The sequence below is a fragment of the Kalmanozyma brasiliensis genome, assembly GCF_000497045.1.
Source record: "Kalmanozyma brasiliensis GHG001 unplaced genomic scaffold PSEUBRA_SCAF5, whole genome shotgun sequence".
In the NCBI taxonomy this organism is placed as follows: domain Eukaryota; kingdom Fungi; phylum Basidiomycota; class Ustilaginomycetes; order Ustilaginales; genus Kalmanozyma; species Kalmanozyma brasiliensis.
The window spans coordinates 813,456-838,261 of NW_015961988.1; the positions used below are offsets into that span (position 1 = coordinate 813,456).

The 24,806-nt window shown below is 57.1% G+C and overlaps 14 protein-coding genes across 14 annotated transcripts; 5 read left to right on the forward strand and 9 right to left on the reverse strand.

Annotated features, from left to right (window-relative positions):
- Positions 1-47: 47 nt before the first annotated feature.
- PSEUBRA_005339 (PIN domain protein) lies at positions 48-1,553 on the reverse strand (the record flags this gene model as incomplete). Its single annotated transcript, XM_016438801.2, has 1 exon — positions 48-1,553. The coding sequence occupies one exon, from the start codon at positions 1,551-1,553 to the stop codon at positions 48-50; it is 1,506 nt and encodes a 501-aa protein (XP_016290631.2).
- A 1,205-nt stretch (positions 1,554-2,758) lies between these two features.
- PSEUBRA_005340 (uncharacterized protein) lies at positions 2,759-3,184 on the forward strand (the record flags this gene model as incomplete). Its single annotated transcript, XM_059465511.1, has 1 exon — positions 2,759-3,184. One exon carries the CDS (start codon positions 2,759-2,761, stop codon positions 3,182-3,184), a length of 426 nt encoding a protein of 141 aa, XP_059321633.1.
- Positions 3,185-3,372: 188 nt separating this feature from the next.
- Positions 3,373-3,955, reverse strand: PSEUBRA_005341 (uncharacterized protein; the record flags this gene model as incomplete). Its single annotated transcript, XM_059465512.1, has 3 exons — positions 3,373-3,571; positions 3,648-3,683; positions 3,768-3,955. The coding sequence occupies 3 exons, from the start codon at positions 3,953-3,955 to the stop codon at positions 3,373-3,375; spliced, it is 423 nt and encodes a 140-aa protein (XP_059321634.1).
- Positions 3,956-4,559: 604 nt separating this feature from the next.
- On the reverse strand, positions 4,560-5,315 carry PSEUBRA_005342 (uncharacterized protein; the record flags this gene model as incomplete). The annotated part of the gene is made up of 3 exons (XM_059465513.1): positions 4,560-4,791; positions 4,870-4,905; positions 5,074-5,315. 3 exons carry the CDS (start codon positions 5,313-5,315, stop codon positions 4,560-4,562), a joined length of 510 nt encoding a protein of 169 aa, XP_059321635.1.
- A 605-nt stretch (positions 5,316-5,920) lies between these two features.
- PSEUBRA_005343 (uncharacterized protein) lies at positions 5,921-6,527 on the reverse strand (the record flags this gene model as incomplete). Its single annotated transcript, XM_059465514.1, has 3 exons — positions 5,921-6,107; positions 6,180-6,227; positions 6,295-6,527. 3 exons carry the CDS (start codon positions 6,525-6,527, stop codon positions 5,921-5,923), a joined length of 468 nt encoding a protein of 155 aa, XP_059321636.1.
- A 3,201-nt stretch (positions 6,528-9,728) lies between these two features.
- On the reverse strand, positions 9,729-10,414 carry PSEUBRA_005344 (uncharacterized protein; the record flags this gene model as incomplete). The annotated part of the gene is made up of 3 exons (XM_059465515.1): positions 9,729-9,879; positions 9,976-10,008; positions 10,191-10,414. 3 exons carry the CDS (start codon positions 10,412-10,414, stop codon positions 9,729-9,731), a joined length of 408 nt encoding a protein of 135 aa, XP_059321637.1.
- A 1,078-nt stretch (positions 10,415-11,492) lies between these two features.
- Positions 11,493-12,326, reverse strand: PSEUBRA_005345 (uncharacterized protein; the record flags this gene model as incomplete). The annotated part of the gene is made up of 3 exons (XM_059465516.1): positions 11,493-11,760; positions 11,962-11,982; positions 12,061-12,326. 3 exons carry the CDS (start codon positions 12,324-12,326, stop codon positions 11,493-11,495), a joined length of 555 nt encoding a protein of 184 aa, XP_059321638.1.
- Positions 12,327-12,805: 479 nt separating this feature from the next.
- PSEUBRA_005346 (uncharacterized protein) lies at positions 12,806-13,536 on the reverse strand (the record flags this gene model as incomplete). The annotated part of the gene is made up of 3 exons (XM_059465517.1): positions 12,806-13,016; positions 13,088-13,114; positions 13,277-13,536. The coding sequence occupies 3 exons, from the start codon at positions 13,534-13,536 to the stop codon at positions 12,806-12,808; spliced, it is 498 nt and encodes a 165-aa protein (XP_059321639.1).
- A 537-nt stretch (positions 13,537-14,073) lies between these two features.
- On the reverse strand, positions 14,074-16,254 carry PSEUBRA_005347 (Tetratricopeptide repeat; the record flags this gene model as incomplete). The annotated part of the gene is made up of 1 exon (XM_016438791.1): positions 14,074-16,254. One exon carries the CDS (start codon positions 16,252-16,254, stop codon positions 14,074-14,076), a length of 2,181 nt encoding a protein of 726 aa, XP_016290632.1.
- A 934-nt stretch (positions 16,255-17,188) lies between these two features.
- PSEUBRA_005348 (uncharacterized protein) lies at positions 17,189-18,982 on the forward strand (the record flags this gene model as incomplete). Its single annotated transcript, XM_016438785.1, has 1 exon — positions 17,189-18,982. One exon carries the CDS (start codon positions 17,189-17,191, stop codon positions 18,980-18,982), a length of 1,794 nt encoding a protein of 597 aa, XP_016290633.1.
- A 340-nt stretch (positions 18,983-19,322) lies between these two features.
- PSEUBRA_005349 (Tetratricopeptide, SHNi-TPR domain protein) lies at positions 19,323-20,678 on the forward strand (the record flags this gene model as incomplete). The annotated part of the gene is made up of 1 exon (XM_016438787.1): positions 19,323-20,678. The coding sequence occupies one exon, from the start codon at positions 19,323-19,325 to the stop codon at positions 20,676-20,678; it is 1,356 nt and encodes a 451-aa protein (XP_016290634.1).
- Positions 20,679-20,772: 94 nt separating this feature from the next.
- Positions 20,773-22,347, reverse strand: PSEUBRA_005350 (Type I phosphodiesterase/nucleotide pyrophosphatase/phosphate transferase; the record flags this gene model as incomplete). The annotated part of the gene is made up of 1 exon (XM_016438794.1): positions 20,773-22,347. The coding sequence occupies one exon, from the start codon at positions 22,345-22,347 to the stop codon at positions 20,773-20,775; it is 1,575 nt and encodes a 524-aa protein (XP_016290635.1).
- A 408-nt stretch (positions 22,348-22,755) lies between these two features.
- On the forward strand, positions 22,756-23,640 carry PSEUBRA_005351 (Dienelactone hydrolase; the record flags this gene model as incomplete). The annotated part of the gene is made up of 1 exon (XM_016438779.1): positions 22,756-23,640. One exon carries the CDS (start codon positions 22,756-22,758, stop codon positions 23,638-23,640), a length of 885 nt encoding a protein of 294 aa, XP_016290636.1.
- Positions 23,641-24,043: 403 nt separating this feature from the next.
- PSEUBRA_005352 (uncharacterized protein) lies at positions 24,044-24,770 on the forward strand (the record flags this gene model as incomplete). The annotated part of the gene is made up of 4 exons (XM_059465518.1): positions 24,044-24,285; positions 24,363-24,383; positions 24,451-24,477; positions 24,554-24,770. 4 exons carry the CDS (start codon positions 24,044-24,046, stop codon positions 24,768-24,770), a joined length of 507 nt encoding a protein of 168 aa, XP_059321640.1.
- Between the last annotated feature and the right edge of the window lie 36 nt (positions 24,771-24,806).

The window sequence follows — 24,806 nt, forward strand, 5'->3', positions numbered from 1 at the left end:
AAATGAGTAATGCTTGTGAAGCAGGACCGGACCTCGAGGCGGGGAGACTACCATCGGCCATTGCGCTGCTTCTTGCTCGCCCGCGAGCTGGGTCCATGCTGCTTGACCAGGTCTTCCCACTCGATCGTCGGGTTTAATGCTTCAGACTCCGCGGTCGGCTCGTTCGGTACGGGCTCAGGATGTGGCGGAACAGCAGGGGATCGAGCTGGACCGGGAGAAAGACGGGCAGACCTTGTTCTGGTAGGCCTACGAGCGTTTTGTGGACTGTGTATGCTGTCGGTGGTTCCACGACCCTCGGCCGTCAGAGAGGGACGCTTGCGGGTGATGGGACGAGGGGACAAGGAAGGAGCAGGACGAATCGCACCGTTGCTTGGCAGGGGCGGCTCTTCAGTATCCATATCGACTTCAAGGATCTCGGTGCTTGAAGTCGAGCGTTCTAAGCGGTGCGGTGACTGGAGCGGAGGGGTCTGTGCAGCTTGGGGCGCAGGTGACTGAGACTGAGATGCCGGTACTTGCCACGCAGTGTGTGGCTGAGGATGATGTATGCGCGATTGCGGCTCGAGAGTCTGTTGATGCTGCTGCTGCAGATGTTGCTGCTGTTCCGCTGAGCCGAGTTGATACTCCCACTGATCGATGATCTCGTCGGCTACGTACGTCCACTTGTCTTCCGGGCGCACGTTCTTGAAGTTGTCTTTCAGTGCGTTGGCAAACTCGCGCATGGCAAAGGAATCGATGCCGTCCAGCTCCGCTTTGGTGCGAGCATTAGTGTCGTCGGAACAGAATCGGATCATTGACGAGGTCTGCTGGCTGAGATCCACGCAGAATTTGACGATCTCGTCGTCGGCGGTGCTGAAGTCGTTCAGGTCCCAACGACAAGTACCGCGCGAGCCTTTCGACGCGTTGTAGTGGGACGACGGCTGGACGAAGAGTGGCCAAAGATCCTCGGAGAGGTTTGCGCCGGCCTCGTCGATGGGCACTCGCTTTTGCTTTTGAAGTGCCGAGAGCAGCCAATGGTTTGCGTTGCGTGCTTGTGATGAGACGGAACGGCCTTTGGAGATCTTGAGGCCATCGAGCTCGGAGACCACGACGTAGGGTAGGATGAGTCTAATGGACGACGGTCTCGTGTGCAAATGACCCTGCTTGAACGCCGCTGCGTATGCCACATTGCGTGTCAAAAGCGAGGCAAAGAGTGCTTTGAGCAGGTCGAGGCAGGAAAGCAGCGTGTTGGTGTCGAGCACCCACAATGAGGTGCGCATGCCGTCGAGACTACTGCTGAGGACGGGATTTTGCAGGGTAGCAGGTAGCGAGGGCGAGGAGCCTCGACTACCATGGCCGTCGACGGCGGAAGAAACGGCTGCGAGGTAGTTGGCGTCGTGGAGCTCCTCATCTTCCATGAGATGCTCCTCCTCCCATTGCTCCACGTAGCAGAAGCGGTTCAAGTGTGGATCCCATTCATAGTCGCCTTTGGAGATGGTCAGGCGGACAGGGTTGGAGGGGCCCGACCGACCCAGCGCGCGTTGCTGCTCGTTCCATTGGTCTGCGTAGGTTGGCATGGCTTGCCGTCTGAAACCAGGATAGAAAGTCGATGGACCTCGAGTGAGCGGGCATAAGGAACCTGCTGAGCCAAGGAGAGCGAGCAATTGAGCTGAGTGTGGCTCAGTGGGCTGAAAGCGGGGCCGAGTCACGCGTGCGAATGAAGCGTTGGTGGGTTGATGGGACAAGTGAAAGATCGGGACGCTGACCACTAATCGATCGCATATATCGGAGCCATCTTTGCTCTGATCAGCGGCAGAACCGAATGAGCCGAGCAGCCACAAAGCGTCGGGAGGGCCGGAAGGAAGGTTGCGAGATGAAGAGAAGAACAAAGGGGAAGCAACGCTCGACATGCAGCTTCGAGAGGCTCGAGCGTGGGAGCGTAACTTCTGGGCGTGGAGGTCACGTGCGTTCAACGCCGAACCGTGGGAAGGGGCAAATTTTGGTGACCAAGAGAAAACGGAAGATCCGACGAGGCTGGTACAGTATCCTCCTTCTTTTCCTCAACCTACTAAAGAAACTTATACAGCGACACCTCGATTACCAAAGCTCTTGGCTCCTCGTCGATTCGGGCGTTTGCGTGCTTGCAATCGGCAACGGCCAAGCTGCTATGAGGAGGTGTCCAGATCGATCCAAAGAGGGAATTATAATGCTCGCTGGTCTCGTCACCTGTGGCCATACGAGCTTCGCTTTTCCCATACATTACGACTCTCCGTCCTCTTCCTCGGCTCTCAAATGCAATCAAAGCTATTCCTTCCCTCTTCGTTGCCTCTGCCATGTCGATGCCGCCATTGTCAGCTTGACCGAACGACCTGACTCGCAGGCTGTGTCGATGTTTTGGACCCACTTGCTGCGTTTCACAAATCGTAGGACGTCTTGATCTTCACGTCGGGCCACTGCATTGCTTCATGCCGCCTCGTCATCCAACGTTCTGCGTCTTGTTGCGACAGCACCTCGAAGCCAGTCGAGAAGGTGCTGGTCGATGCGTGCAAGAGTGAGGTTCATAACAGCTCAAGTTTTCGCCCGGCGTGCGGGTGTTAGACTGTAGAACGCGGGGCTGTGTGCGTTTCGACGCCGAAAAGCTAAATGCGCAGCAGCCCTGCACCCTGCATTTCCACCGTCATCTCGGAACAACTTTATTAAAGTTGACCCCGCGGCTCAGCAGCAGCTCCCTCAGCAACCACCATCTTGTCGTTCGTCAACCACTTCGACACCGATCTAAGTCATGTCCGATCCTAAACAGTCCAAGGCTGTCAGTCACGGTGACGAGCCCTACACCGACGAGCCCGTTCCGTCCTACGAGACTGCGCTCCAACAAGGCGCCGGTGGTGGTGTAGCCGCTGGACCTTCCGCTTCCACCCCGGCTGCCCACCAATGCCAGCCCACCTATGGCTGCTCGCCATATACACCGCACGGCACAGCGAGAATTGTCATCGTACCAGCTCCCCACTTTCATCATCATGCTCAGCCATTCCCACAACTCAACGCGAGTCAAAACCCAAATCAGCCGCTTCTACCTGCGCCCGTCGTGTCGCAGTCCAGCCCGGAAAGGAGAGCAAAGGCACGCTTCTTCCTCGCTCTGCTCCAAGCCTTTCTCATCTACATGCTCATCAATCTTCTCATCGATCTCACCGTCACGCGCAAATGGTGAAACCCGCAACATCTCTCGCATTTCCCTCGCACTCGCCCATATACCCTGCTCTTGGTTGTTCATACGTCCCTTCTAATGCACACCCTCCTCGATGGTTGGCCTTTCTCGTCGCCTGAAACGCCCGAAAAGCTTCCCGATGCTGAAACCTCGCATCGCGCTGCTTGCATCTTGGTTGGCGCAGCCTACGCTCAGGCACTGCGACCTGGAACGAGGAGATGAGCAGCATCGTCTGGCAATCGCATATGCTCACTAACCGCATAGATGTGGTCGTGCTCCTTGAGGCTCTTTGCATACGCCTCGATCAGCTGGCTCGCCACCTTCTTGGGTCCGGGGGTCTCCACCCACATCTCGCGGTGCGAGCTGGGATCCTTGGCAAACCTCGTCATCCTGTCCGAGATCGTAACATCGGTCAGCGAATTTCGAGCAAAGCAGAAGCCGTGCACGCCAGCACAATGCGACTTACTTCTTGATGGTATGAGCCGCTCCCTGGCCTCGTTCTCTGTAGGAGGATAGAGATAGCCGATCGCGGCATCCGATCAGTAACGGTCACGAGTCACAAAGCTGCATGGCCTACACCACTTACCCAGCAGGGACCTGCTTCCATTCGTCGGCAATGATGTCGTGGCCACGATTCTTGAGGAACAAATGCCAGTTGTCGTTCCGATAGTGCTCCAGCCCTCCAGCCACGTAGTCTCCGGGCAGATGCTGCGAGTCGTGCAGTAAGCCCCACAGGGCCCTGGTCTCGGCAAACTCTGCGACGATTGGCGGCATTGCGGCGAGCACGAGGGTGGCTGCGACCACAACGAACGAGAGAAGGATGCAGAAGGAAGAGCGCATGGTGGTGAGCTGGCAGTGTAGAGCTGGGGATTGTTTTGATGATCATCGTCGCTGGGAAAGGTCTCTGGATGCCGACTTCTTATACGGCCTCGCAGGCTGTGTCGAGCATGACGATGTGTGGCTCGGCATTGATGCCACTGCTCGGGCGCTGCAAGCGGCCAAAGGCGAAACAAAGCAAGTCCCGCCGCCGAATCAACGATGACATGGACGCGATCCCGAGCGTTGCCCTCAACGTATTACGCCGGCTACTTCATCTCAATTGTACTCGAGTTTGATCATACCGAGCTCAAGCCGTCGACAATGATGAGCAGGTGGGCGTTCGTTCCGACGGAACCGACACAGGCAACTAGGCTGCCACGAACTCTTCCCTCCCACCAAAACGGCATGCCAGCTGGACTTTGCACGACCGAGGCTCATGCTTGGCGGCGTATCATGTTGACCCCCCAGGGTGGGCGCAAATGAAGCCGCCTCTTTGTCACAATCGCACACCGAGGCGAACATCAGGATCGCATTCGTATCAACGCTGCAAGGACGGACATCAGTCGGAAACAAAGAAGTTGTCCTCGACGTGCTCTGCAGGTGGGGACACGAGCAAGCTCGCGGCGTTACTGGGCCGACTCATGTGCCAGTAGACGTCGACGAGATGCGGATGTTTGTCCAGATGCTCCGCGTATCGCGTAATGAGCCTGGACATGACGATGCGCGGACCGCCCTCCCCATGGATGGTGATCTTGCTGTAGCGCATCGGATAATGCACCAGTCGGTAGATGCTGTGTCATTGGGCAACGTCGAGCATGTCAGGTCACGGCACGGCTTCGGTGGGCGACAGCACACAGAAAGCGACTTACTTTTTGAACATGGGCATTGTTTCGGGCTGCCTCAGACTGTCAACCGACCACGTAACGTTCAAGGTCAGCCGCTGTTCACTGGCACCACCTTCGCTTCAGAGATGGCACTCACCGTCTGTCGAGCTTCTCAAACCTGTCCCGAACCCCACTTGATGCGTCAGCATCGTTTTCAGCCGCTTGATGGGAAACATAGCAACGACTTACTCTTCCTGGGCAACATCGTGTCCGTATGTCTTCAAGAAGCTTTGCCACGGTGGCGAGGGCCCGTCGATGGGCGTCGAGTAGGTGCCGCTGACATAGTGACTGTCATGCAACTTGTTCCAGAGATCCTTGGTCTCTTCGAACTTCTCGACAATGGCTGGCATGTCCGCGGCGCTGGCTGTGCCGAGGATCCTTGGCACGACGAGAGCGATGACGACGACCCCAAAAAGGCGAAGTAGCTGCATGTTGGCTTATTCTCGAAGCAGGCAAGACGGGTGATGTTCGGAACGTGAGATACTGGCACGGTTGCCGAGCTCTTTTGAGAGGATCGACGGGCTACCCTCATGAGAGGTGTTGTGGGACTTGGCGCAAGATCTTCCCACGGTCATGGGTGTCTGTTGTGACTGTGGTGGCGCCGAGAAACCGGCGTCGAGCACCATGATGAAGTCCTCAATGAGATCATCTGGACGCGGGACTCGAGCGTCGGGTCCGCCACAAGCAACATGGTAACGGCGAACATCCTTTCTGCCCTGCCCCGTTAGACGAAGGGTGCTCTTTTGTCGATCTCCTCGCTCTCACGCTCGCCAGGGGATGACACAAGCAGCATCGAGTGCACAGACGTAGCATATCGAGGACAGAGGTATCGATTCGCGCAAGACCATGGACCTGCGAGACCAGCTCGCCAGGACGAGGTCAATCGACACCCGACTCGACTGTGGAAGTGGAAACAAGCAACAGATCATGCAACAAACTGGGGAGCGAACGCCTGATGGATCGAGCCGAAGCTTGATGGGCCCAGGCGAAGGATGAGAGCCAGCGACGAGGCTGCTCCTCAATGTAAGGGAGGCGATCATCCTGCGCGGCCACGGCTGGCTCCAGCGGCGCCGTTGCCGGCAGCAGCGGCTCGAGCAGCACGCGCAGCCGCCTGCTCTTCAGCAAACCGCTGGACAAGGACCATCATCGCCTGACGCGCCACCAGTCGGTCATCCGGAAAGGCGTGATCCGTCGGGTTGCGTCCAGAGGCTCGATCAAGCAGGCTGTCATACGAAGGAAATCGTCAGCTGCCAACGCCCCTTCTCTTAGATAGCTTCATTCGTCGGCATACTCACATTCCTAGGTCGCCCTGGGTCCAACCCTGAACGTGTCGGTTTTGATCACTGCAATCGACAAAAGCGGTTAGCAAGTCCACTCGATTCCAGGGCAAAAGGCGAAGATGTGGCTTACTAGTGACCGTTGATGATCGGACCACCTCGGCTCTGGAGGAACTGCGTCCAGGGCTGTTGGAGCGGCGGGAAATCGCGACCGAGATTGTAGCGGAAGCGTCCGTTGTACGCTTCCTCGTACAGCCAGCGAATACCGTATTCGCTGTTTCGGATGATGTCGGGAACTCCGAGAGCGACACTGATGAGGCAGAACAGGGTGGCGGCGAGGATAAAGGGTCGGCAGAAGATCATCATGTTGGATAGAGGAGTGTGGTAAAGCTTCAGGGGAGGTAGAGGCGTGGGAAGTGGATAAATGGAAAGAGTTTGTAGCTGAGTGTGATGTGAACAAGGGAAGGGCGAGGCGAAGACGAAAGACGACGTCCTTTTATGCCTGAGAAGTCGCTCATGCTCAGGTCACAGGGCATGCTGAAGTCGCTAGGCGACTCGGAGGAGGAGGCTCGCCATGGTGATGCAGCTTCAGGACCGTCAACTTCCCAGGCCAAGACTCATCCGCTCCTCTCAGCGACCATACTGTTGACTCAACACACTCGACGCTCGCTACTTTGGGTTGCTTCCGGATCGCCGGCGGGATCAGCAACGCTCTCGACCCTGCGCGATCACTTCGTTGCCTGTCAATACGAACAAGATTGTTGTCGCTCGACGACGTCTTGAGGTCGCATCATGCTGACTCGTCAATGCGCTGATTCCCACGACTCCGTGAGAGTGAAGTATCATCGATACTTGGAGCGGGGCGATGTCGACTCAGTCGCTTGACACACAGGCTGCCAAGTTACTCGACTTGCTCAGCTATGTCGCCATACATCGTGCGAAAATCATTCATCAAGTCGGCTCCGTGCCAATGTGAGCAGAACCTCCGTTGTCTCGGACGTGCGAACGCCAAGCATATTGCTGCTTTTCCCTGACCCATCATGCAAATTGATACGAATGGTTGCGGTAACAGCAACCTTTTCCAACGACCCGCCCGCAGTCGAGATCGCCATGCTGCCTCGTCCTGACCCAACATGCGAGTGGATACGCACGGTTGCGGCAACATCAGCTTTTTCCAACGACCCGCCCGCAATTGAGATCGCCATTCCAGACACGAGCGTGGTTCTCGCCTTCTAGGCTGATTAGAAATCGGCAGAAGAGACAAGTTGGCAAGACGAGGTCGCACAACACGGCGAAATGGACGAGCTCATTCCCTCTCGATCATCTCAACAAATGCGTTGTTTGGTTCACACCACACACAGTCCCAGTCGTGAAGTTGAGGGGAAATAATGTGCGTCAGCGCAGCTGAACACACGGATGGAGTGCAGAAGGAGACAACAGTGCGACAAGACAGACTCGGCTTGAGCCAAGCCATGATGGCGCGAATCACCAGGAACGAACGGTGACAGACCAAAGCGACTTAGCCGCGGCCCAGACGGAGCGAACGGCCCGCTTCGCTATTGGCGGCAGCAAAGGTCTGCACGAGCTGCTCTGCGGCCCTTTTAGCCCTTGGCTTATCGACCACATTGAAGATTGAGTCCTCCAGTCGAGAGATCCTCAGAAGACTACGACATTGACGTCATGGTCGGTTGATGCGCGAGGGTAGCGTCGGCGTCAGGAAGACTGTTGATGTACAGCGCTAGAAGTCTCGTTATACTCACTTGTCTTTGCCCTGCGCAACAGCGGCACTTCTACGAACAGAAAGGTGGAGTCGGGAAGTCAGTACTCAGACTGTGCGGAGGGATTCCCACGGGGGCGGTCGGTTTTGACAATGGGGAAAGATGCTCACGGGGGTAGACCGGTGCTGGCAGCATGTCAGCGCAATGAAAGAGGTAAAAGTGGTCAGCACAGTCTTCACGGCCCGATCAGAGTACGGCCCTTCCAGAAGCTCCACTCACTAATGGCTCTCAATGATGGCAGGGCCACGAGTTTGCAGAAAATCTTGCCAGGCGCTGCCGGTCACGCCAAAGTGATCAGGCAGGGTCGTGACCAAGTTTCCCACCGCCACCTGGCCCCGCAGCCAGCGAATGGCGCCTTCGGCTTGGACAGGGGGCGCAGCAGCGACGCTGAGGGCGGAGGCGGCAAAGACAAAGGCAATTGAGAAGATGCTGAGGAGCTTCATTTTGCGAGATAATAAAGAGACTTTGGGATTGGAAGGCTTGATTGTGCTGGAAGTGAGTTTGCTGAGTGAAAGCCGCGGGTCTTTGAGGGCCAGAAGCGTGCCTTTTATGCTTCCTTCTGGTGAATCCAGCTCCCGGCTGGAACGACGAAGGAGTCTGCTTGGTAGAATCAATCGTCCTCACTTGGAGACCAGCGCCAAAAGACAGCGGCGCCGCAAGCTGCATTGCGAGGTTGCTGTTCTGGTCAACGCCAAGGTCGCCAAGCGCTCGACGCGAGTAACCTTCCCACTGATATCATAGCGACCGGGACCCAATGCCTGGACTCCCATTCGACATCGCTGACAACGCTGGCATTGGGTCACGATATGATGCACCGTGTTTCAACCTCCGCATCGGTCTACCAAACATTCTGACACCGTTGCTGTTCAACGACCTCGTTGATGGAGAATCGAGAAGCGTGAGACTGCTCTCTGTCCAACATGTCAACTTGATGCTACGGCCTAGACTCTGGCCCCCCTCGTTTCGCTCCGCATCGCTCGCCGGTGACACCGTTGTCGAGGGGCGAAGGAAGGGCACGCCGCGTTGCTCGATCAGAAGTAGAGTCAGTCGTGGGCTCCTTGTGCATCCTGTGGACGTGATACATCTCGTGGAGGCCTGATACGAGCGTCTCGACCATCATTTAGCGATGACATGGCCAGCTGCCCGACGAAGCGATGGTATGTGGTGTCGTCAATGTTGGTGGAGTCACGTTGACACGCCTAAGCTCCGTGACGAAGATATCAGCTACACAAGGGGTATGCCCGGAGCAAATACAATATCGCTTCGTCCTGCCGTCTCGGCTCCAGGACCAAGGGAAGGAGACAGGAGATGCCGGGCGAGTAACGTTTGATACATCTCAGGATCCGAAACGAGGCGCTTGAAGGATCAGTAACAGCTTGATTGTTGGTCTGGTATGACGTTTTACATTAGCACATTGCCCTCCAGCTTGTACATCGTCACACTGACGCACAACAATGGTGCTTAAGTCGGGACAATAGAGCAGACTTACAGCCTCACCAACACGCTGTAGCAAGCGACCGTTTACACATGTATACATGAACGACTTCTTCAGGCCTCCCGTGGAATCACCTCTATCGCTTATACGATCGCCTCAACACATCGATCGCATCCCTCAACTCACATCACGCACAGTCCCAGTCATGAAGTTGAGGGGAAGTATTGTGCGTCAGCGCCGCTGAACACACGGATGGAGTGCATAAGGAAACAACAGTCACGCAAGACAGAGTCGACGCGAGACAAGCCATGACGAGCCCATCGTCAGGGACGAATGGTGACAGACCAAATCGACTCAGCCGCGCCCCAGACGGAGCGAGCCACCCCAACTGGAACCGGCGTTGTCAGCAGCAAAGCGCTGTACGAGCTTCTCTGCAGCCTCTTTGGCCATCGGCCTTTCGTTTAGGTTGACAATGGTCTCTTCCTGTGAAGTGATCCGCAAGAGACTGTGGGATACGCAATGTGGTCAGACGGAGTACGAAGGGAGCAACGGCGTCAGGACGGCTATTCGCATGTGGTGCTGAGGACGAGCTTGCACTCACGTAGCTTTGTCGGCTTGGTGAGCCCGGGCAGTCCTACGCAAGGAAAGCGAAAGGATGATCAGTATGCAGCTCGTGTGGCAGGGCCTTCACAGCGGCAGGATACACTTACGGTGGCACGTTTTGACTGGCAACACGTCAGCCCGACAGGAGAAGCAGAGATGGTCAGCACACCTTCTAGGCTCTGTAAAGTCCTCAGCGAGCGGAATGTTATTCACAAGTGGCTCTCAATGATGCCGGGGCCGCGAGTGCTCAGGAACTCCTCCCAAGCGCTGCTGGCCAGGCCGTAGTGATCCGGCAGCTTTGCAACCAGGTTGCCTGCTGCCACCTGATTCTGCAGCCAGCGAATCGCACCTTCAGCCTGCACAGGAGGAGCGGCAGCGACACTGAAGGCGGACACAGCAATGACGAGGGCGATTGAGAGGAGGCTGAGGAGCTTCATTTTGACAGTAGTAAAGAGACTTGGGGGTCTGAAGGATCGGTTGTGCTGGAAGCGAGCTTGTTGAGTGAAGGCCGAAGTTCTGTGTAGCCCAGAAGCGTGCCTTTTTATGCTTTCTTCTGGTGAACGCAGCTTGCAGGTGAGCCTCGATGGAGTTTGCCTGGCGAGAATCCGAAGGCCTTCGGCGAGGAGTCAAACACCAACGTCTGAGGCGAACGTCCCATCCTGCGTTGCGAGCCTGCTGTACTGAGGAATGCCAAGACCGCCAACTGTGCAACATTGATGATTGACCCACTGAGTCGCATTGCGACTGCGACTCGATGTCAAGCCCCCCGTTCTCCATCGTTCACAACCATGACACTTAGCCACCGATCAACTAGCACCTGGTCCTCTCCTACCGACCTGTCATACAACCAGTGTCGCCCCGCTACCTCGTGCTGTTGCTGCTCACGTTCACAACCATGACACTTAGCCACCGATCAACTAGCACCTGGTCCTCTCCTACCGACCTGTCATACAACCAGTGTCGCCCCGCTACCTCGTGCTGTTGCTGCTCAACACATTGGTTGCGAGAATTCGAGGGTCATGAGGCTGCATGCTGGATTCAACGAGTCGGCTTCGATGCCAAGGCCAAGACTCCGTCCCGACTCGTTGCGATCCGCATTGTTCATTGCGGTCCGTAGCGTATGCAGGGGACACCGAACCAGGGGACGGCAAGAAGAGATCGCCGCGTTGCTTGTCGAAAACCAAGAGGACACAGAAGATGCAGGGCGGGTCGCGTTTGATACATCTCCGGACCCGAGTCGGACTGCTACCGCAATGCGGTGGGGTCGCCGGCTCTCCTTGCGTATGGCGTGATCCATTTCTCTGGCAACTGCCGAAATCGAAATGAGAACTCAGTCTAATGAGCTTGTCTCAACATACAGTATTAGACAACGGCATGGTAATTCTCAGAGTTCTTTCTCGCACTGTCGCTTCCCGATACCGATCGCTGACAGACTTCGTTGTGCCATTGCAAACGCGACTCGATATCACGTACAGCATCGTGACATCTCGCCGCTCTCGTCCTTGACGAATAGCTTTACGAGCCAAGACCCAACCACTGGCCCCACTCGTGCCGCTGAGCAGGAAGCTCCGAGCCGCTCGACAAACTTTTCCCCTGCTGCTTCACAGGGCTCCGCAGTGACGACTGAACTTCGATCGGTGGAGCACGTGCGGCGATGCGCTCTGCCAGTTGTTTCTCGGCGAACGCCTTGACCAGCCTTTCGGCGACAATCTTGCGGTGGCCCATCCAGTGTCTGTCGGTGTAGAAGGCTGCGTCGCGCTCCGGCTTGGTCAGCTCTAAGAAGCTGCATTGCGGAAAGGGTCATGAAATGGTAAGCTTCTTTGGTATTCACTTGGATCGAGGGTGTGCGCCTGCTGCGTTGGAAGATCTTGCCCGTTGCGTCCAGCGTCCTTCATGCTTCTACGGGCGTACGTGAGAAAACTCGCAGGGTAAGGTTAGCCCAATGAACGCAGAAAATCGGCCGCAAACGCCTCCCCATACCTACTTGGCATCCTTGAACGTCGAGCTGTAGGAGTCGATCGACATTGGGTCAGTGAAGAGGGCTCCGAAATTTACACGTCTAGTCTTCAAGAATGAAACTCACTAGTAGTAAGTGTCGATGATGGGAACCGCCTCGGTGTGAAGAAAGTCCCACCAAGCAGGTTCAACATGATGGTACTCGGCTGGCAGCCACCTGAACAGCGTCTTTGTCTGCACCTCGTCCCAGAGGTATCGAACGGCCTCATCGCCTCGAAGGATGCTGCTGGGCACGATGCTTCGCGGCGGAGCTGCATGGACTTGTTTCTGCCCCGAAAGCAGCTCCAGAGCCACCAGAAGGATTGGAACGTGGAAGTAGCGGGACAGCTTCATCTGAGATACCGACGAATGGATTCTTGAGCGTGTTGGTGTGTTTAGGGCGCGTAGTCTAGGAGGGGCACGAAGTGTGGAGAAGAGGCTTTTGTAGGGTCCGAATTGGCAACTCTCCTTCCGGCTCTTATCGAGCCCGCTTTTTGAACGAGACGAGTGGTTGCAAGCGACGTGCATCGACCCACGAGTCATTTTGCCCACTTTAGCAGGCCGTGGCTTGGCGGTGGGATAGACATGGGCTCAGAGTTTTCCGAGATTGCGATGCACGAACATATCAAGTTCAAAACGGAGATCTCACGTCCACGCGCGAAGCCACCTCTCAACAGAGCCAACGGATAGAACTTTGCACATTTGGACGACTCGCGGCTGCTTTCTGAGCATTTGTACAGCAATATCACACTCCTACTGTCTGTTCAGAAGCATATACGATGTATTACCACGTCGCAATTGATGAGCTTGCGCCGAGGATCGTCCAGAGCACTTCAACTATGCTCCGATGGCGAGCCTAGGCTCAGCGACTTTCCCCATTCGCGGTGCTCTGCGTTACGTTCGGCAGCCAGTCGTTCGGCCTCCGCGAGCTGCTTGTCCGCAAAAGCCTTGACGAGACGCAAAGCGACGGTGTGACGATGCATCGGCCAGTAAGGCGAGGAGTAGTGAGTGACCTTCCTTTCCGGCATGGTGAGCGCCATAAACCTGATCAAAGTGACGTTGTGGATTAGTCTTTGCAGAGCTCCTGAGACGTATCGCTGGGTTTGTTGACTTACTTGGCGCGTCCGGCGTAGCTCGCAGCCCTGCGGTTGAGACAATGCTTGAGGATCAGTATTTCGCGCTCTTCACGCCTAAGGCACACATGTATACTCACGCACGCTGGCCCGGAAAGGCAGCCCTGTATAAGAATGATGACTTGTCAGCTCTGCGCTTCGTCGTCTCGGTCACGGCGGCCGTGGACTCACTTATAGTAGGCGTCGATGATAAGAGCAGCTTCCGTGTGCAGGAACTCCGACCAGGCGGGCTGAACAGCTTGATACTGAAAAGGTAGCTGTTTGATCAAGACATAGCGTTGCACTGCTTCCCAGAGATACTGTGTGGCGCCTGTCTCGTCTCTTGCCACACTCTCGGGCATGGCAGCAGGTACCGGCGGAGTAGACCTGACCGTGAACGGAATGAAAGCCAGGCAGCTGACCACGGCCGGCAGAAGGCTTGCGAGCTTCATGTCGGGATAGTGATGAAGGGTAAAGTCGATGAAGGGGAGACCGAGGCCAAGAGATCTCACAGGAGCTGAAAGTGCAATGCGGTACGGGGGGACGAGGCAACCATCTCATTGAGGCTCACTTTAAGCAAGTCTCGAAAGAGAAGCTACAGTACATCGCCAGTCGTCAGAGATTGCTTCACTCTGTTTCGGCCAAACGACCTCCGACTCCTATGCTGAGGGACGTCGATGGATAAACATGGCAAATGAACGGGCGGCTACGATGGGCTGTTGCACGCTACCTCAACTCATCACTGACCAGGTGGGCTTGCCCCTAACTTATACGGGCGGTTCTCGCACAAAAGAGCAGATGAGACCACCGCCATTGTGTCTTACGACGTCGATCATAGGACGAGCTTCGACAGACCATGACTCGCCCACACAACAATAAAGATCAACCTCTTTCATTCCGCGACTGCAGTTGCGCAAGTCGAAAGAAGAGCAACGCGCACTGCCAAGACCTCTGCGGATCTTCGACTACAAACGTCTCGGTTCTGCCACCTAGAACTCGAAGCCTTCCCTCCTGAACTGGCCCAGGTCGCTACCCACGTGCGCCTTCTGCGCGAGGTCCATCCTGTCCATCACCAAGAAGATCCTCCTGAGCGTCGACCAGAGGTTGTGGCTCTCTCCGGCCTCGGCGAGCGGTGTAGGCGCAGGCTGTTCTCCCTCCGGCACATCCGGTAGCGTGTGCGTCTGCTGTAGATTCAGCGCTGCCAGCAGGTGTTCTGCCGCCTCGTGGTGCGCACCGAGATTGAGGCACGACACAGACAAGTTGTAGATCGCCCGTGTGAATGTGGGTCGCAGCTCCAAAGCCTTGTGGTAGGCAGCAATGGCTTCTTCTGGCTTACCACCGTTGGCGAGCGTCGCACCGAGTCGGTTCCACAGCAGGAAGTCGTTCGGTCGCGCAGAGAGCGCCGTGTTGAAGCAGTCCTGCGCCTGTTCGTACGCAGACTGGGTGTAGAAGAGCACTCCGAGACCGACCTGCACTTCCGGGTCGATCTGGCCTGCACTGTTGCCTTGCCGCGCGGCTTGAAGGAACATGTCCGTGACGCGGTTGAGTGACGCCCATGGATTGCCTTCTGTGCCCTCGATGGGGTCCTTGCTACCCGAGATTTCTGCGGGGAGAGGTCCAGCTTTGATATTCGGGTACGCCCTCGAGATGTAACGCTCCAGCGTCTGGTGTGCTGCAGTATCGTAGCCTTCGTTCGTGTACGAGATGGCGAGCGACATGTACGCCTCGAGGTTGTTTTCGTCGATCTTGATGGCTTCTTCGAGCGCGCGGATGGCTTGCGCTTCCTTTTCGTTCATAGCCTGACACTCGCCGAGCCTGCGCCAGGCTTCGGAACGTTCGCGACGCGAGCGATCGACTTCGCCCCGTTCCACTTCGCCTCCCGTGCCGCCTTGCGTCTCGCGCTGCGTGGCGGCTTCGAAGAGCAGGGCTGCGTCCGAGAGGTTGCCCCCATTGGCGAGGAGACGCAAACCTTCCGAGAGCGGATCGGGATGCGTCTGGAAGGGGTTCTGCTGACTGGTCCTGTACTGACCCAGGCGAGGGTAGCCGTCGGGGCCGACGACGCCGAATCCATCTAGGAGGGCATCCTCGGTGCCGTCCAGGGCTCCCATCTCGTCTAGACCGTGCCTGCCACCACCGAGCCCACCCGAGGGGTGCGAGTAGCCAAACTGCTCGTCGTCCTCCGTCCTAGACTTCATCAGCTCTTCCTCCCATTTGGCAAGCTCGGCATCTGCGGACGAGGGCGGGATGCCGTTGCGCGAGTTCATAGATCGCCAAAGGTCCTCGAAGCGCGAGTTGGCCTCGTTGCCGTCGGCTGTGAGCTCCTGCTCGATGGCGTCCAGCTCGCGACGAATTGACTCAGCTTGCTCCGCCTCGGAGGGAAGGAGGTCGGTCTCGGCTTCCTTGGCCTTGCCTTTGCCTTTGGCCTGTTCGTCGTCTAGCTTCTTGAATTGCTCCTCCCAGGTGGCATCGTCGAGCTCGGTGAAGCGAGACTGCGCAGATTGTGCCTGTTGTGGTTGCTGCTGCTGATGCTGCTGCTGCTGCATCGAGCCCATACTTCCCAACATGCCCATTCCCATGCCTCCCATTCCCATTCCCATGCCCATGCCCATACCGCCGCCGTAGGAGCCCATCATGGGACGAGAGGCATAGGCGCCCGAAGAGCCGGATCCGTCTGCGCCGGGCATCTGCCGCATCGACGCTGGCTGCTGATGTTGAGATGATCCGAATTGCTGCGCCCAAGCGGATGAGCCTGCGGGAGCCTGCATTGATCTAGCGGGAGCGCCACCGCGTGCGAAGGCGGCTTCCATGTCTGCACCCGATGGAGTGCCCGTGCGTGGCATTTGATTGGCCCATGCTGCACCCGAGTTGGGACGCTGGAAGGAAGGCATTGAATTGTTGAGCTCGTTGCGCATGGCTTGAAGATCAAATGCCGAGGAAGCTGCGCCGGGCATGGAAGCGCCCTGCTGTTGACGGAAAAAAGCTTCAGCGTCCGAGTTGGGCCCAGCTTGGTGCTGTTGTCGCATACCCGCAGGACCCATCTGTGGTTGGCCGGCAAAGGTGCGATCGCCATGCTGGATGGAGCGGTCCTGCTGAGTGTGCTTGAGCATCTGCGCAAGACCATTGTTGGAGGTCGAGCACTCTGCTCCATTGAGCATGGACTGGAACGCCATCTTGCTGGGTAGAGCGCTGCGGCGTTATCTTCACAGCGAGAGAGTTGATGCAGAGTTCAAGTGGATTGCTCCGAGTTGGATGATGCAGAAGCAACGCTCAAGTGTGGTGATGGAAGCAAAGAACGAAGGCGGTGGCGATGAAATGTGATGGTTGTGTGTGATTTGATGTGACTTTGCGGAGAAAAGGGTCTCGAGTGGAGAGTGCGCAGTCGAATGCGTTGGAACTGCGCGCTGAGCCCGGTTGGCTGCCGGCTTCTACCTCAGCCTTGCGCCGGCTTTTCAAGCTCGGCTTTTTGCGCTCGCCATTCGGCCGGAATTCAATTTTAGTATGTGTTACGCCGATACCCCCACGTTGACCCCACGTCCAAGACCGCCAGAAGATGCCGAAGGTCCATGCTTCCACTCTTCGACCGTGCCGATCCTGCATCGAATTGATAGCACGACCATCCCCAGCGTCGGACATGGGACATCCGCTTGATATTACAGACCTTTATCGCTGCATCGGTCTCCGTACAGCGTGTGCGAAGTCGTCCACGTCGGTCCGTTCGTACAGCTTGATGCAGGCTGTTGGCGAGGTTATCTGGCTCGCTTAGAGATACACCACCTCGCTTGGAATCACGTCGGTCATTTTGATTCTTCTTGCCGCGAAGCTGCCATGCCATGTCTACGCATATCTGGGAATGGGCCACCGACGTCGGCCGACGTGGTCGCACAGCTTCGTAGCATGCACCATGTGAGACAGGAACCTGTCGGCAGGGTATCGGCAGTGAACACACCTACAGAACATCCGAGCAAGCATGAGCGTTATCGTCTTCGCCTCAGAATCAGCGAACGGATATAAGATCATCACCACGGCGAGGCGAAGACTAGTCATGATCCATCTTCTGCACAAGCTCGTTCCACAGGAATCGCCTCTTGTTCCTACGCTAGAAACATGGTCAAGCTGACAGGTCTCGCCGCTGGCGTTGCTGCTGCCGCTGCGCTGGGTACCTCTTTGTTCCTCCCTGGCGCTCAAGCCCTCCCTTCGGCCGCCTCTAGCACCGCCAACTTTGGTCTCGACCAGCTGCTGGCCGCGAGGTCTGCTGCCAACAACAACGGCAGCGACTTCCTCTCCACGCTCTCGGAAGGTCAACGCCATGTCTTCACGACTTCGTTGTCAATGCTTGACTCCAACTTCCAGCCTCCGTACATCTTTGGATCGTCCCGTTACACTGCCTACTATGCCGTCTCTCTGCTTGCTCGCAACGGTCCTGGAGACGCTGCTCTCGCCAAGCAGCTCATCCACGATGCCATCGCTGCCCAGTGGAAAAATGTATCCGACATCTGGTACGGCGCCTTCCTCGACCCGAACCAGCCTCCTCCTGGCCCGCTCAATGCTCCCAAGATTTACGGCTCTTACGATGCCAATTCGAATCTCTTCGTCGCCACTGCCTTCATGCTTGCCATCGAAGACTTCAGCCATCTGATGGATGAAGGGACCAAGAACGCTGTCATCGAATCGGGCTATCGAGCTGTCGTCGGCGACACGTATCGCGTCTTTGGTGTCGAGGGTGACAACTTGACACCGGCGTACTCGAACCCCTGGCTGATGCGTTGCATGGCAATGTCGTACTACGGTAACCTCAAACAGGATGCAAACATGACCACCTATGCCGAGAGGTACGCTGGCGAATTCTACTCGCTGTTCGACATGTACGACACGCTGAGCGAATTCAACTCGGCAACCTACACCGGTGTGTCTCTGTGGGCGCTGAGCCTGGCGGGATACCTACCATCTAACACGACCATGGCACAGAGAGCTGGAGACACCATCTCCAAGATCTGGGCCAAGACCGCCGAGCTGTGGCAGCCGCAGCTCAACAGCCTTGGTGGCTCATGGGATCGAACATACGGCTTTGGCTTGTCCGACTATGTCAATCTGCTCGGCTTCTATGTGGCTGGCTTCAACAACGGCAATGCAAAGAGCTGGCCCCAGCCTTGGAAGCTGTCTGGATCTGCGCATGTTTCAGACGCCGCTTTTGCTCCATTGATCGCCATCACTAGCAAGTACCATGATCAATATGTCTCGCAGGAATCTCGAGAGTACCTCAAGCCGTGCGTTGCTGGTAAGAAGGCGGGTCGTCTTGTCAAGTCGAAGGCTTGGTCGCCTCCCTTTGACGCCGACGTCAACGAGTATGGTCCTCGAAACTACACCGCCTGGATTGCCGACAATGTCACTGTCGGCGGTACAGAGATTGACGAAGCTGCCATTGGCGGTCCGGCCAAGAACCCCACCGCCTTTACGCCAGCTGTCATGATGTGGTCTACGCCCAACGAGCACTCGCTCGACTACGCTCAGCCTAAAGCCTCTTGGCTGTCGCTCTACCCTACCACCGGGACCATCTTGGCGACAGCTTCGTCTTCCAACCTCACCATCAAATTCCCACCCTCAAAGGCTTTCGCCGCCAACTACACTGCGCCGACGCAGATGACGCTCCTGTTCGGCACTACGCCATTGAGCAACCTGCCGAGCGACTTTTTGGTCTCTTCGAATCAGACTGGCGGAAAGTTGCCTGGCATGGAGCTCACCCTCAGTGGCAACGTAGCTTCCAGCGCCGTCTATCGCTCGTTGACCTACGACAGCTCAAAGAACATCAACGGATACTACTACTACAACCTCACTTTTGCGCTTGGCGGTCTGCCGCAAAACACGGTCCCCGAGCTGGTCGTCTCGTACACGCTTATGTGAGGGACGGCAGCTCGACGTCTCTATATAGCTATGAAATGGATGTCGGAAGGAAGGAATACGGAATAGAAGACTTGCGTGCAGGAAAACTTGCCTGTGTGCCGTGTGGTTGATCGCTATGGTGCAAAACGCAAAGTGACAGCTCTGAAATCTCTCTACGGGCTGACCTGGAAATTTCTTCCCGAGCCTTGAGAAGCCTTAGGGCTCGGGGCGGAAGAACGCACGCGTCGCGTCCTTCGGTGCTGCTGCGCTGAGTCGCAAAAAAGGTGACCTCTGCGCAGAGACCAACACTTTTGGCTGCTTTTCCTCCACCATCTTCTCACTTCGGCATACACTCCGCAAAATGGCTTTCAACGAACAGCCCTCGAACCCTCACCCCGATGCTGTAGCTGAAGACGCTACGGCAGCCGTCGAGGCGATCGACGGAGTCTCAGCACGTCAGCTGATCGACGAAGCAAAGCGCCACTTTGCACTCAAAGAATACGTTCAGGCTTCCGACAAGCTGGCTCTTGCTCTCGACGACCTTCGAGAATCTCACGCCGAAGATGCCGACGAGGTTGCGCCGGTCTTGCAACTATACGGCCAGAGCGTGCTGGAAAACTTCATCCTCAACTCGGGCGCCTTAGGAGGAGGTGGTGGCTCTGCTCCCTTGCCCGCTCCTTCCGCTCCCGTGGCTTCTGGATCATCGTCGAAGCCATCCGGCTCGTCCTCGTCGAGTGCGGTCAAGAGCGATCCCCGCTTCAGCTTCACTGGCGATGCGGAGGATGACGACGACGATGAGGAGGAGCAAGCCGCTGCCGGTGCTGCTGGAGAGGGTGACGACGACGACGATCTGCAGCTCTCATTTGCTGTGCTCGACCTCGCCAGAGTCATCTACAAGCGCATCCTCGACTCGGACTCCCAAAAGCTGACAACACTAGATGGGCAGGAGTGGGGCAAGACCCGCATCCAAGCCGAGCTGGCGGAAGTGATGAACTTGCTCGGCGACGTCGGTCTGGAATCGGAAAACTTCACCCAGGCATCGGCCGACTATAAATCGAGTCTCGACATCTTGCTCCCTCTCCTCAACCCGCACTCGCGTCGACTTGCGGATGCGCACCTGCGTCTTGGGCTCGCGCTCGAATTTCACCCGGATGTGGAGCAGCGCAAGGGCGCCAAGGCCCATGTTCAAGCCGCTTCTGATGTGTGCGGTGCACGTGTTGCTGCGATCCAAGCTCGTATCGACAACTTCACCGCGCAAACCATCTCGACCACAGACGCCGGGGCGGAGAAAGAGAAGGACGACCTCGCTGACCTGCGCGACGAAGCGGCGCTCAAAAAGGAGCTCGCGGACATCCAAGACTTGAAGAAGGAGCTCGACACCAAGCTGGAAGAGTACGACACCGAGGACGGACAGGCGCAGCTCAACGGCCAGCCCGACATCACGGGCGTGCTGGGCTTGCCTGCGGAAGCGGCGGCAGCGGCGGGCATGTCGACCAAAGATGCGCTGCAGCAGGCCATCAAGGATGCGTTCCTCGGTGCGCAGGCCGAGGGCGCGAGCGAGGTGAACCCTTTCACGGGGGCGAGCAAGGCCAGCGCAGCAGATGCGCCGGTGAACAACCTCAGCTCGATGGTCAAGAGGAAGAAGAAGACCGACGAGGAAGGCGCGACGGCGACGAACGGAGAGACGGACGCCAAGAAGGCGCACACCGAGGCATGAAACACGATCATCACACCAACAACCTCACACGACAACACACGTTGATCGGAATACCATGATTTCCATCTATTGCCGAATCTTGTGAAAATGGCGACTAGAGACCAGCTCGAAGATGTCTATCCCAAAAAGTCCATGTGCCATTGGTTGGAGCCCGTTTGCTCTGCGGCACGCCCAGGATGCGCGATATCAAGTTGTGCACTTCGACATTGGCAAACGCGTCCATGTTCTGCTTGCCACTGCCTGCTTTGCGCTGGGAGCGAGGAGCGAACGACGGTCCGGAAGCGACGAAGATCGCGTGCATATCCTCCTCCTCGTTATCGTAACCGTGGTTGCCTCTGGGGGCGTAGACGCCGTCGGCAAAGGTGGCCATTTCGGCGTGCGTAGTGATGCTCCATCCGAGATCGGGGATGAGCCACAGTGGGGCTAGTCGATCTTGGACCTGTGCTGCTGCCAGATGGTATCGCTCCGGCAGATCCTCGCGGGTGTATATCCTCCATCCTCGCTTCTGCCTGCTCTTGAGCGACGACAGACGCTTGTACGCCTGCTCGACCAGTCGCTGCTGTTCTGCTTCTGAGCCTTTGAATCGCAACCCTGCCGACGGCCAGCCGTCTCGATGCTCCAACTTCCCATGCAGCTCAGACCCCAACAGCTCGTCGAGGTAGATCAACCTCTCGTTGCTCGTCGTGGTCATGCCGTGATCGCTCACCACGACGACGTCTACCACCTCTCCCAACGACCGCTTCTCTAGCTGCTTTTCAAGGTCTCCGATAAAATCATCCACGCGACTCACCGCCTGCAGCGCCTCCTTCGATTCAGGTCCGAATCGGTGTGCGGCCTGATCGATGTCCGGCACGTATGCGCAGATGAGCCCTGGTCTCTCGTTCACCTCTTCCACGTCCAACCACGTCATCACCTGCCGCAGCCTGCCTGTGAGATCCCATTGCGGACCACTCTCGTATTTCTGGAACCACCTCGGTCTGTCACCGTTCGCAGTGACGGGTGGACCAGGCCACATGAGCACGGCGCTGCGCACGCCAGCCCTCTGCACGGTAGCCCAGACGGGTTCGCCCCTCCACCACTTCCCATCCCACGAGCGGTCCGGTCGCGTGTAGTAGAACTGTTCTCCCGAGCGCACATCGTGGAAGTCGTTGGCGACGATGCCGTGCGAGCTCGCGTAGAGGCCGGTGAGCAGCGTCCAGTGGTTGGGGAAGGTGAGTGTGGGGAAGATCGGTTGCAATCGCGTCAATCGGGAGCGAGCGGTGGAGGCGCCCAGTGCGGAAAGGTGGGGTGTGAGCGAGGGGGTTAGATAGGAGGGCTTGGCGCCGTCGAGGGAGATGAGGATGACGGTGCGGCGGAAGGTGTGGGTGCCGTTGGTGAGGGTTGCGTTGGGTAGGAGGGAGGTGGCATCGTCGTCTGGGGATCGGTGAGGAGTGAGGGGTAGGAAGCTGTTGGCGATGCTAAGGATGACACCGAGGACGAGGATGGCGAGCAGGAGACGGCACAGGAAGGATGACCGTCGTGTGTGCGGCAGCGACGTCGGGGTTGGACCAGATCGATGCAGCAGCGGCGTCGTTGCGTCCACGGCTACTTGTCGACGAGGAGAGGCACTGGACGCCGCTTGCCGTCCCGAGCGACTAGGCTTCTCGACTTCACCGCTGGCGGCGCTCATAATCTCCTATGCGCCGAGACTGAGCAGTTTCGTCGTCGGTGTCGATACGGAGTTATGCATCTTGATCCCTGCCGTCGATTCTACGATGAAGTGTTGGTGTTGGTCCAGTCCTGTGGTCGTTGCTTAGACCCTTTACCACGTTTCTTCTCGCCTGACATGTTACGTCCTGCCTAGCAACGAGGATGACGTCGCACCAAAAAAGATGGATGGTCCGTGGGCAAAAACCCACCCAGCGCCGCGGAATTTCCCTTCTTTCACGCTATCCAACATTTCCCCACAGTCCGCCGTGACCTCACGGTGACGCCTGTCCAACTGGGCACGCTAGCCGGCGGTCACCTCGATGCCATAACCAGCTCACTCCCCATCCCCTCCTCTTCGTCTCTTCACACCATCACCGTAGCGCAAAAAATGTCTCAGCCGTCCCGCAACACCATCATCGACGACGCCAACACGGCCATTGGCTCCGAGGGCGGGGCCAACAGCGGTGGCTTCTGCATCAACTGCGTTACAGGTTTCAAGATTCCTGGCGAGCCCAAGGGCAAGATGGAGAACATCAACGGCATCAACTGCTACGTCGCCACCCCCTCCAATGCCTCCTCCGACAACGAGAAGAAAGCGATCATCTACTTCTACGACGCGTTCGGGCTGAAGCTGCAGAACAACAAAGTCATCCCTGATCGTATCGCCGATGCTTCTGGCCTCACCGTCTACGTGCCGGACGTCTTCAACGGGGGTGGTGTGGCAGAGTCGACACTCGCTGTCGCACCCTCTACCGCGGCCGACATGAAATCCGCTTCGATCGTGACCAAGCTCAAGACGATGGCCGGGTTTGCGCTGGCGACACCCTTCTTCGCACGCAACTTGCCCGGCTCCAAACTGCCCGGCCTCCGCAAGTGGATCGACGAGCTCAAATCTTCCAAAGGCTACACTCGCATCGGTGGTGTGGGATACTGTTACGGTGGAAAACTGGTCATCTGCCTCAACGCGAGCGGTCATATCGATGTCAGCGTCGCCAACCACCCTTCGATGATCACCAAGGGCGACATTGCCGCCATCAAAAACCCCATCCTCTTCAACTGCGCCGAAGAAGACCCCATCTTCAGCGAGAACTACGCAAAACAGGTCGAGAAGGAATGGAGCGACAAAGGCGATAAACCAAAACACAAGTTCAAGTACTACCCCAACACAGTGCACGGTTTCGCGGCTCGACCCAACTTGGGTGACCCCCAGGTCAAGGAGGCTTTCGAAAAGGCTACTGCTGAGGCGGTTGAGTTTTGGAAGGCTCATCTTTGAAGTGTGGACGTTGCAGATTTCGGTCCCTGATGGCTGTGTACTGTATATGTCAATGAAAGCGGCTGCTGCTAAAGACCTGCGTGGGCGTTAGGCTTTTTGACCCCTGTCTTTATGGGATGAAGGGCGGTTGTCGCCAAGCTGCTGCGTGGGCGAACATGAGTGTCGGTCGTTGCTCGGTCAACAAGACTCAACAAGCACACCACCTTGCAGTACCGAGCTCCCGAGATGGTCGTCGTTTACCAATGCCATGTCATTGACGGAAAGGCCGACATTTGGGCTCGAGGAATCCAGAGCGAGCTAGCTTATTCCTTCGCTCGTGAGAGTCTATATCAGCTTCCCTTGCTCTCATGATCAGCCACACCATCGATTTCATCTTTCTCGCCTCATCCAAGTCGCCAAAACAATGAAGAGCTTCCGATTGCTCCCGGCACTAAGCCTCATACTTGCATCCGCGAGCCAGGTGTTGACCGTGACTCCTATGCCGGAGAGCGTTGCTCAGGGCGGCGAAGGGATGCGCTTTCTCTGGGCGCAAGTCCAGGATGGGGTTTTACATCGGGAGCTGCCTGGTGAGCTTCGTGCTCATGAAGCGGCCTGGATCGACTTCTTGCACACCGACGGCAAACGGATTATCAACGACTACTACCTGTACGTAGCTTCTGACCTTCTTTTTGGTGCTAGAATGGGTCATCTGACGCGCTTCGTACATTGTTTGGTTGCTACAGCGCTCTGCCAAGGAGCAGTCGGTACGTCTCCTAACCTCCAACCATCGCCCATCCGTCCCAAAAAGCTAACCCTGCCCCTGCCTGACAGTCCGACCGCTCCGCTTTGGAGAAAGAAGTAAGCATCCCCCTCTCACCTCGAACCCTCTGTGCCGACAAACACTGACAGACCCCCTTCTCGAGCATCGACCCAGACTGCTCAGCCTGGCAGCCGGCGACGAGACGTACTACACCTCGGCACGCTGGGAGGGACATCGCAAGGCGATCGCCGAACAACTCGTCACCACGTTTGCCGAGCGACAGCTAGCCGAACGAGCTGCGGCACAAGCAGCTCAGACAGCCCAGGAGCGCGCTGCACAACAGAAGAAGGCTTGGGGCAGGTCGCTCAGTCTCGGCAGAGTTGGGTGGTAGGTGTTCATGGCAGATTTCGAGGTCGAATGACGGATC